At 36.9% G+C, this 11,214-nt stretch overlaps 1 protein-coding gene across 4 annotated transcripts in view; it reads left to right on the forward strand.

The window, feature by feature from the left end:
• The window catches only part of DLGAP5 (DLG associated protein 5), a 39,758-nt gene extending 29,980 nt beyond the window's left edge, over positions 1-9,778 (forward strand). For 2 of the 4 annotated variants that reach the window (XM_060003441.1, XM_060003440.1), the window contains 5 exons: positions 2,039-2,222; positions 3,993-4,053; positions 4,876-5,119; positions 5,957-6,006; positions 9,162-9,778. In XM_060003441.1, coding sequence (XP_059859424.1) covers positions 2,039-2,222; positions 3,993-4,053; positions 4,876-5,119; positions 5,957-6,006; positions 9,162-9,302 — 680 coding nt within the window. In that variant the 3' untranslated portion in view covers positions 9,303-9,778. Of the gene's footprint in view, positions 1-2,038; positions 2,223-3,992; positions 4,054-4,875; positions 5,120-5,956; positions 6,007-9,161 lie in introns of those variants that run through there. The other 2 variants (XM_060003442.1, XM_060003443.1) reach the window with 2 other exon arrangements.
• The last annotated feature ends 1,436 nt before the right edge of the window (positions 9,779-11,214 follow it).

The following is an 11,214-nucleotide window of genomic DNA, read 5'->3' on the forward strand; positions in this document are numbered from 1 at the left end:
CAACCACTGCGCCACCAGGGAAGCCTGACACTTCTATTAATGCTTCAAGTGCTAGATGTTTATTTTCAAGGAGAAAGGGGCTAAGTCCTCTTTAAGTACTAATCAGGAGAAGGGATTTTTTTTTCCTATTATTTAACTGTGTCCACTTGGAAGATTTCTGACAATAAACTTGAGTTGCTACTTAATATTTACATTAAAATGTAAATTTATCACCTCAAGTATATTATTACCTCCCTGTCAATTTAGGTATCACACCTAGTGGGTGGTTTTGGTGTGTTTCCTTTACCCCAAGCAGCTGCACTCCCTGGACTCCAGGAATCGCCTCACTGCTAATGGCATGGGTCCTTGTTACTTACTTCCCAAGGATCCTAGTGGTTTCCATGACTATGGGCCCACCACTGTCTATTCTTTCAGGGAGCCATCTTGGTACTTATGACGAGAGAGATCAAGGTTTTTGATCAAAATTGATCTTTCTGAAATTGATTTTTAATTATAGAACTCAATAGAGTTTTAATTGTAGAACTCATAGTTTATATGAGGTTTGTTACAAGACAGAAGTCCCCCAGGAAGCCCCACTCATCCCGTTTGTCACTTCCTAAAGGCAACCACTTCCAATGCTTAAAGGAGTCTTGGGGTATTGTTTACAGCCCTCTCTAAACAAGGTGTAGATTTTTTTCTTGAATTATTCCTTTGATGTACTTTCCTTGGTTTTCTCTGATCTTTCAGAAACTCTTATCTTTCTCCTGGTAAATAGACTGTTTTTATCATTCTTTCCTGTACTTGTCATTTTCTTCTACTTCCTGAATTTCTTCAACTTTCCTGTTGGCTATCATGTTTTTAATTCCCAAGAACTCTTTCTTAGTCTTTGAATGTTCCATTTTATAACATTCTGTACTTGTTTCGTAAGTGCACTGTCTTATTTTTCTACAGACGTTAACGATAGCTTTTACGTATTCTTCCCTTGGATAATTTGTTCCAAGGTACTCTCATCTGTTTGGTTTTGGTTTCTGTCTCTCGTATTAGTCTTCCATCGGGTGTCTGATGATCATTCACTGCTTGCTCATGGTTAAGAGCGGGACTCTGCACGGCAGCGTGTGGGTAATAAGGTCTTTACTGTGGGGTGATTTAGCTGCACCATTATGCTGGGAACCTGCACATCATCACTGTATTTAAGTCTTTTCTCATGGGCTAGTTAGATTCCCCAGAGAAGATCCTTCTGATCTGTTGCCTGGAGGGTATAATTCTGGCTTCCAGTCTTTCAGGAGCCACATGGGGGGAAGGAAACTGAGTGTATCAACAATTTAAATAATACTCATTTAATCCCCCCTTTACCGTATAGTACCCGTCTCTCAACCTTATCCCCTAAACCAGAGATGCCCTGTTTCACCTTTTTGGGGAGATAAGCCTCTAGTTTTTTTTATCTTGGTGGTGGGAGGGGGTTGTTGACAGTTTCCCAGCTGTGCATAATGAGGAAAGGAATCTGGACTAATTGTTCTTTAAACTGACTTTGAACCAATCTTCCTGTTTTTACCTCTGCTTGCAGAGATTCTTGAGGCCACCAATTCTTTTGAGAGGTGCTGCGGTATAAACTGGGTTGATTCACATCTTTCCTGACTAGTGGCTTAGGATTTATTTTCTTGAGTCTACTAAGTAATATACCACTCATCTATCTATATTATGCTTCCAAATTTTTCTGAGTTTTGTTGTTTCTGGTTTAGTTTCCTTTGTCCTTGAAAATTATATTTCAAATTTTAAAAGCCACTGACCTTAAAAAAAAGGATGCTTTGTCCTTGTAGCATTCAACCTTTCAAGATTATCTGTTATTATCTGTTTATAGTAGTGGGATGTCAAGAGGAAGCAGTTTAGTGTGTGTATTCAGTACTATCTTTAACTGAAAGTCCCAGGCATTGACTTTAACAAACATTATTTTATAGGAGAAAGGTAGGGAAATAGGAAGAATTTGCACTGTCTTCCTAGTTATAGTGAAAAATGAATGAAAGAGCTTTTTGGTATTAAGATGATTTCTCTCATCTTCTAGGACTTTCTTCTGAATGTCTTTCTCAACGACTTAGAATACCTAAGTCTGCCAGCAAAGCTGCGTCTGAGAGCAGGGCTGAGATGGGCGTTTTAAGACAAACCACATCACCAGAGAATCCTGATCCTCAGGGCACCAAAAGTGAACATGTTGATAAGACTTTGATTTCAAATATTCCTGGAAACAGGTATTTCTTTAATATTAAGGGTTTAACAGATGCAGACATTAAATACCATTTCAGATTGTTAACCTGGTTAAGTATGCAAGATATGTATTGTTTATTAAATTTCACAATGACCCTGTAACGTATAGGCAATACTTCTATTTTATAAATGAGGAAATTAGGGCTTCACATTTCAGATTGGTAAATGGTCATATCTAGATGGGCAAAGTAAATGCTACAGAACAAAGAAGAAAAGAAGTAATATAGTGTTCTTTGTTGATAAACGGCCTGAAATTTTGGTGCTTGACAGATCTGAGCTCAAAACCAGCTCTATGACATACTAGCTATGAAACTTCAGGAAAAGTTTAATTAACTCACTAAGCTTCAGATTCATCATCCACAAAACAGTGCTGATACCTCCCTGCAGTGTCATTGAGAGGCAGGCACTTTTGTACCGGCCATTATAGAAAGTACCTTGAGGTTGCTGACTTGACAGATGGCAGAGTGAGACAAGGGGGAGCTAATATGTACTGAACAATTATTATGGGCTGGATATTGTTCAAGGTTCCTATCATATATTATCTCATTTAATCCTCAAAACAACCATGTGAGGTACTAGATCTCCATTTTTAAAAAATGAGGAAACTTGAAAAGTTAGTAACTTACCCAAATTCAGCTTACAGTTGGTGAGAGTGGATGTTACCTACATTCTTTATGCTACATAGTACTGCCTCTGCAAAGATGCATCAAAATTACCTATATAGTCCTTGTTCGTGGAACATAAATGTACCAGAAATATAATAGGAAAAAGATACTTTAAGTAGGAAATAAAATTGTAGTCTGGAGCCAAGATAGGACTGTTGGATTTATTATTAATCTGGAGATGGGACAGCATTGAATATTCTGCCGTCACACCAAACAAGGTTGTCAAAAATAAAGAACACCCTATGCATTGACTATTTCAATGGGGAAACAAATGAAAGTTTTTCTTTTTAAATATTTCATGGAACAAGTTATAAAATTTCCAGTTTTCCGTATAAACTAAAGTATATTTAGCCTTTGTAGGGATTAAATTATTTTAGATGTTTTACAAATGTGTGGATTATAAAATACCAATTTATTGTCATTTCTTAAATGCAAGTTACTTTACTTTGTGTACCCTGTAGTTCATTATCCTGTACTAAGAAGATCCAAAATTGTATTTAAGTGATATTACAAGTACTCTTTAAAATTTTTTTTACTTTATTTCTGATAATAGTCCTGAAAGAGCATCTTACAAATAAACAACTTCGTACAATGAAGGCAAAGTGAAGCTGAAAACCAGAAAAATAGAGTATATATACATATTTTTAAATGACTCCAAGAGGTTGAGACAAATGTTTCTAGTAAAATGCAAGTTAAGAACTTCAGGATTAGAATATATTGTGCTATAACTAGCTAACAAGTAAAGGTAGGCAACTCCAGCCATACAATAATTGAGTTGATGCTTTTATCCCCCAGAAGTAAGCTTTATCCTGACTTTTTCTAGTATGTGGCTCTGGATTTGGCTGAGGTTCAAAAGATTGCCAGCAGACTGACCAGCACGGTCACAGCTTGTGAGCTTTCTGACGAAAATGCGTTTGGTTTGTAAGGCCATCCTGAAGTAGCTGTCATCCAAAACTAATCTATTTGGAACAGGCCTGATCTCGGATGAGGCTGCATCTTTGACCCATAAAGGATAGTCTCAAAACACAAGTCAAAACATAGCAAAATGTTTAATTATCTGAGTACAATGCTGCTTTTTTCCTTTTTCAGGAACAGCATGGTAGAAGATGCTAAGTGTCCTGGATTACAAGATTTAATTGAAGTAAACCATGTAAGTCCTATTCCAGTTCATTAGATAGCCCAGTATGTTATCTATTTATATCATTATATATAGTAACTCCATAAACAACCTCCAGAATTTCCGTTGGAAATCTAAAGCAGTCATATAGAATTACAGTTCTTATTTCAAAGACCTTTGGCTTGTTTGAGATCATAGTACCAATTTGGTTTTCAGCTCACATCAAGATTATTTTTGTAAATAAAGTTTTATGGTATCACAGCCACAGTCATTTGTTTATGTATTGTATCTGGCTGCTTTCAAAATATAACGGTAGAGTGTTCATGTTTGTGCAGAGACTCTTTGGATCACAAAGGCTAAATATTTATAGTTGGCTCTTGAACAACAGCATGAGGGGTTGCCATCCCTCTGCACAGTCAAAAATCCACGTATAACTTACAGTTGGTGCACCCCTTATACTTGGTTCTTCCATATTTGTGGGTCCGCATCCGTGGATTCAACCAACCACAGATCCTGTCGTATTTACAATTGTAAAGATTCTGCGTATAAGTGGGCCCTCGCAGTTCAAACCCATGTTGTTCAAGGGTCAACTGTACTACCTGGCCTATCACATGGAATGTTTGCCAATCTCTGAGCTGGACTGTTGGTACTTGCTGAGAAACTTTCCTTCATTTGTACTATTGCTGTAATATTATCTGATCTAATTGTTCAAGAAGCAAGATGGTAGGATTTACAGTGTTCTTTAACTTTGCTCAGAATGTCATCCTTGTATTATTTCTTATTTTTAATAGCAATAAGACTTTTCTGTTTGTTTCAATTTGGGGTAATTAAATGTAATAACATTTTTACTTCCAGGATGTAAATAAGATAAACTTTGAAATAAATTGTTTGCCTAGTGAAAGAATGAATTTGGCTCTCCTTGCTGGCAAAGCGGCAGATGATGTTAATACTAACAAAAAGGAAGAAATTTCAGATGTTGTGTATGGAATGGAGCTAAATTCAATTACAGCACAGGATGTTTTGATGATTAGCCCTGAAAAAAATGTACCATCACAAAATAACATCTCGCAGGAAGAAGAAACTAAAATTTCTCAGTCAGGTAAAGTCTTTTAATATATTTAAATGAGGCTTTGTTAAATAAATGAACTTGGACTAAAGTATAGATTATTATAAACACTTCGGGATACAGTTTCCAAGAATGAAGGTTGAGAAATTGGACACTTGCAATAAATGTCTTGTGAGAATTAGTTTGTGTTGTGGTACCCTACTATCCACCCAAACCTTTTGAGGTAGACCCATTAAAAATCAACAACAGATACTAATCCATATTGGATGTCAGCAGCACTTTACATTAGACCTAACTATGTGGCATCCTTTGTTGTTTGTGAAGACTCAGAAAAATTCCCTGAAGTTTTTTTAGTTCTCTTCTTTTCCATCAAACATCCTCAAACCTTTCTTCAAAACACCCTCTTTTTCTGCCCTAGTGCCTTTTCCTACCTACTGTGTTGTGATTGTTCAGTAGGAAATGGCTCTTGTATTTTTGTTACAATATAATGTGTGATGGTTTCACCTACTATTTTCATCTGCTACTGCATGGTGCCCTTCTGGCTGGGGTCTAAGGCAAAATAAACATTATAACCTTGGTCAGACATTTAAGGCACTCCAGCTATGTTCTAGCATCTTTTGGGTACCTTTAAATTACAAGCATGAGATTTATTTATAGAAGCCTTTTTTAATACTGAAATTAAGGATGAGAATTTTACAAAGAAATTTAACTACATTTAAAAAAATATTCTAGCATAAGATGATCCATATTTTTCTTAGCATATGATGTATGGAATTTTTCATATCTTTCAAGGCTTTGTTCCTTTCTAACAACACTTAACTGCGAGAATATTACTTTAAAAGTTAAAAATTATTCCTTTTTGTTTTTCAGTACTATTTGATAATAAAAGTCTCACTACTGAATGCCATCTTCTTGATTCAGTAAGTTTTCCAACTTGATTTGAAAAGTTCTTTATATTCCAGATTTGTTTTATAAAATGAATATTACTCACTTTTCAATTTACGTGCAAAGTTTACATCTTGTCATTGTTTTATTTACTCTGAAATCCACTTTTATTCATTTTTTCTCAAAATGGGAAAAATTGTTGTATTAATACTTTAAAATATAGTGTGCTTTAGTATTAAACTCTGAAGATTTAATTCTCTATATGGTTTATGTATCAAATTTGTTGTGACAAAGTGGTTGAATACTTGAACATCTAATACGTAGCTTGGATTATGCTGGGTAGTTCTCAGTGATGTATGAAAAATATAATGCAAGATTTCTATACTTTTGAAGCTTACAGTTGGGGAGATAATGTCTGTCCTACCTTCAGTCATTGCTTATTTTCATTCTAGTTCTTTTAGATTACTATATTTATGTCCTGCTATTTTATTTGGAAGCTCCCCAGCCTTTACTTTTAGTGATCTCTTGCCTTTAAATCTAGTGCAAACATTTGCCCATCTGTGAAGCCTTCCTGTATAAGCTCTCATCTCTCGCATGTTAATTTCTGTATAGGCACAGGTGCACAATGCATACAGTGCACACATTGAATCTCTTTTTAAGAGTATAATATGAATAAATGATACTGTATTCCTAAAACATATTGTACTTTCAGGAATCTATTTCCCTTATTAACTATACATTCCTCTTTAGGCAGAGCTGTCTGATTCGCATTCATGGGTGCTGGCACTGAATAGTAGGGCATGAATGGAATAGTGCTCTCTTGCCTACTAAGTGTTTACAGCATTGGCTTTCACCCCTACTGCCAGATATTTTTATTTCAATGATCTGTATTAGGACGTTTGTCAGGCGATTCTAACATGTGGCCATGGTCAACAACTCTGGTTTATAACCTTACCTTGAAATTTTCCAGGACCAATTGCTAAAATAAATCAGGGAGTGGCTTTGGTTTGCTAATCTTCGATCTCAGAATATAAAAAATTCACTAAGGCAAATGTAGGATCAAACAGAAACAATTTTTGTTAACCTCATGAAGCCTGGCAAATGCTTGGCGTCCTTAAGCCACTAATTTCTTAAGGACCTCTGAATATGTTGACTTTTTTTTTTTTTTTTAACATCTTTATTGGAGTATAATTGCTTTACAATGGTATGTTAGTTTCAGCTTCACAACAAAATGAATCAGTTATATATACACATATATTCCCATATCTCTTCCCGCTTGCGTCTCCCTCCCTCCCACCCTCCCTATCCCACCCCTCCAGGCGGTCACAAAGCACCGAGCTGATCTCCCTGTGCTATGCGGCTGCTTCCCACTAGCTAACTGCCTTACGTTTGGTAGTGTATATATGTCCATGCCTCTTTATCGCTTTGTCACAGTTTACCCTTCCCCCTCCCCATAGCCTCAAGTCCATTCTCTAGTAAGTCTGTGTCTTTATTCCTGTTTCACCCCTAGGCACATATATACAATGGAATATTACTCAGCCATAAAAAGAGACGAAATTGAGCTATTTGTAATGAGGTGGATAGACCTAGAGTCTGTCATACAGAGTGAAGTAAGTCAGAAAGAGAGAGACAAATACCGTATGCTAACACATATATATGGAATTTTTAAAAAAAAATGTTGACTTTTATTATCTTTCAAAGATGCCTTCTTTGTATTCAGCCTTCTGGGGTGGCTACATCTCAGGAGCTGAACGGAGTGTGTTACTGCGACCACACTGTTCCTTCTTAGTCTTGGCCTTCTTTATTTATTTATTTTAAAAATAAATTTATTTATTTTATTTTTGGCTGCATTGGGTCTTCGTTGCTTCACATGGGCTTTCTCTAGTTGTGGTGAGCGGGGGCTACTCTTCGTTACAGTGCGCGGGCTTCTTATTGTGGTGGCTTCTCTTGTTGCAGACCATGGGTTCTAGGCGTGCAGGCTCAGTAGTTGTGGCACACGGGCTTAGTTGCTCCACAGCGTGTGGGATCTTCCTGGACCAGGGCTGGAACCCGTGTGCCCTGCATTGGCAGGCAGATTCTTAGCCACTGTACCACTAGGGAAGTCCCAGTCCAAGCCTTCTTTTTTTTTTTTAATTAATTAATTAATTTATTTATTTTGGCTGCATTGGGTCTTCATTGCTGCGTGCAGGCTTTCTCTAGTTGTGGCGAGCAGGGGCTACTCTTCATTGTAAGTTGCAGAGCACAGGCTCTAGGCGCGCAGGCTCAGTAGTTGTGGCGCACAGGCTCAGTAGTTGTGGCTCACGGGCTTTAGTTGCCGCGGCATGTGCGATCTTTCCGGACCAGGGCTTGAACCCGTGTCCCCTGCATTGGCAGGCGGATTCTTAACCACTGCACCACCAGGGAAGTCCCAGTCTTGGGTTTCTTTAATCCTAGGCTGAGACCTAGAGAGACAGGGATTTCAGCATAAGGCCAAGTTATATAAACCTGATTTAATCTTGTTCTCAGAGCTGAATTCTGAATGATTGGTTCTGATAATATGTGGTATTATAAGTAAATCTGGATGTTAATGAATCATAATATTCTATTTTTGATACATTAGTAATATGATTAAAATTGCTTCACAGTTATCATATATTATCTTGTTGATAAATCTTAGTATCTTAAAACTTAGTCTCCCTGTGAATTATTTTCCACTTCCATAAATTTTAGAAGTTATATTTTTGGATTTTTTTTTTAATAGGTCCACCTGTCTATTTTAGACCCACATTATTACTAGCTCTGTGCATCATTTGAACTTGAAGTAGGGTTTGAGAGGGAACAAAGAAAAGGATCCCAGCAGGATCACACTAGTAAAAGACCTATTAAGTACAATTATATGGACTAGGATTTGTGGAATCTGCATAAGTGGCCTCAGTTTTATTCATCCTGCATATGTTGCTGAAGTCCATTTACATATTACTAATCACCTTTTAAGGCGTATATTCCTAATATGCTTTTCAGTTAAAAAAAACTATGTGTTGAAATTAGATCCATGGAAAGTAGCATAATCATGTCATTAATAACTTTTTATTGTGTATAAGAAACGTCATTTATATTATTAGTTAATCCATTACTAATTTGCAATGTTGAAAACTTAATTGGTGAAACTCTTGATGGTTACTTTAGTGACTTCTCTAAATTTATTCTCTAGCCAGGCCTAAACTGCAGTAATACATTCACTCAGGTGGAAAGAAGACATCAAGAACGTACCAGACACATTCCCTTTGGTGGTAACCTGATTACGTTTTCACCTCTAAAGCCCCTCAGTGGAGATCAACCAGAAGAATTTTGAATTTAAAAATAAATCCAGACGTTTTTCTTCATGTTATCAGTGCTGTGGTATATTCTTAGAATATTGAAAAGTTGAAGAATATGTATTTGTGTTCATTTCTATTCAATCCATCTATATAGTGTCATACAGCAGCCCTCCGTATACTGAGGGCCTACTGTTGGGTACTTGAGCATCCTTGAATTTTGATATCTGTGCATGTGTATGAGGGGAGGGGGGGTGTCCTGGAACCAATACCCCCCACCCCAGGATTCTGAGGAACAACTGTATACTATTTCAATATTCAGTGTTCATCAAAGTATGTTTTAGATATGATACTGTATCTCAAGGGAAGTGGGGAAATTTTGTATATTAACCATGCAGAATAAAAATGTACTGTGCCTTGCCTCTCTTGTTTAAAATGTATAAGCTTAAATGTTAAGTATACCTACTCAGAGCTTATGAACATTCTTTCATTTAATCAAAATACAGTGTTAAACTCTGACAAATATTTGCATTCCTTTATACTTTATTCTTAATTTGAACTCTTAAATTTGTTGATGTTGAACAGCTTTGCATAGTGCATTTTCCAGGGTACGTTGAGTTTCTTTAGATGAACTTTCTGGATTCTGAAGTCAGTTTACATGCTGCAGTTTCACATGGTTAAATTATAAGCGGTTCCCATTAAATTCTTGTATTTTTTTTTTTTCATTTTCCCCTTGACGTGACTGACAGCCTTTGAAGGAAATGCTGCCTTCCCTTAAAGAGAATTATATCAATCACTTAATGCGTTCGAAATATTTTCTCTTTTATGAAACTCTTAACTACAGGATTTGTAGAAGACAGGGTGATCAGAATAACAGAGCACCAAGATGACTTATTGTAGCTAAAGCTCATCACCAGACCTGGATCCAGTTATTTCTGTTTGCAAATGAGGTGAGTGTTCGAGGTATTCACCAAACAAGCAGCAACTTTATGGATAGTCCTTTAAGGTGAAGAGTTTGCAAACAAGAAGGGAAAGCACATCTACTTTTGTTGTCAGAGGAAGGTATGTTAGGCTTGTGGAAAAGACAGTATTTATTATCAAGCCCACGTGAGCAGTTAGGAGACTATGTGAGGTGCTGGTTTAGAAGCATATTCTCAGAATGCCTAGTCTTAACAAAATATAAAAGCAGCTTTAACAGCCCATTAATGAATAATCCAAGCAAGACATTCAGAACAAAGAAACATTTTATGTAAAAGTTAGGGTTTTCTAAGGGTCCAGGGCCATGAACATGTAAAAGAGATGGGTACAAAGCAACCCAAGACTTAGAATCTATATAAAGCAATATGCAACAATGGGACTGCCCTGGTGGTGCAGTGGATAAGACTCCGAGCTCCCAATGCGGGGGGCCCGGGTTCGATCCCCGGTCAGGGAACTATATCCCACATGCATACCACAACTAAGGAGCCTGTGTGCCGCAGCTAAGGAGCTGGTGAGCCGCAACTCAGGATCCCTGGAGCCACAACTAAGGAGCCTGCCTGTTGCAACTAAGACCTGGCGCAACCAAATAAATAAATATTTTTTAAATGCAACATAACAATAAAATAATGTTTGCCCTCAAAGATAAAGTAGATGAGAATAAAACAATGTGAGTAAACATGATTTTTTTTGGTAGGTTTAATAAGATGTACTATTGAATCATTTAGAAAGCTTTTGGCTATTAAGTGATAATGAGTTGAACTCGAATTGGCTTAACAGTAAGGAAATGTATTATTTCACAAGTTGTCAGGGTGATTTCAGGCACTTTACAATCAACAGCTCAATGATGCCATCTAAGTCCAACATCTGTTCATAGTTCATTCTGGCATCCTTGGTGTCAGTGTCTCTAAAGCTGGGTCCTTTTGGAGTCACATGATGGTGCTAGTGGTAATCAGAGCTGTGTCCTTCCCTTTA

This window comes from Delphinus delphis, chromosome 2 (assembly GCF_949987515.2).
Source record: "Delphinus delphis chromosome 2, mDelDel1.2, whole genome shotgun sequence".
Classification (NCBI taxonomy): Eukaryota; Metazoa; Chordata; class Mammalia; order Artiodactyla; family Delphinidae; genus Delphinus; species Delphinus delphis.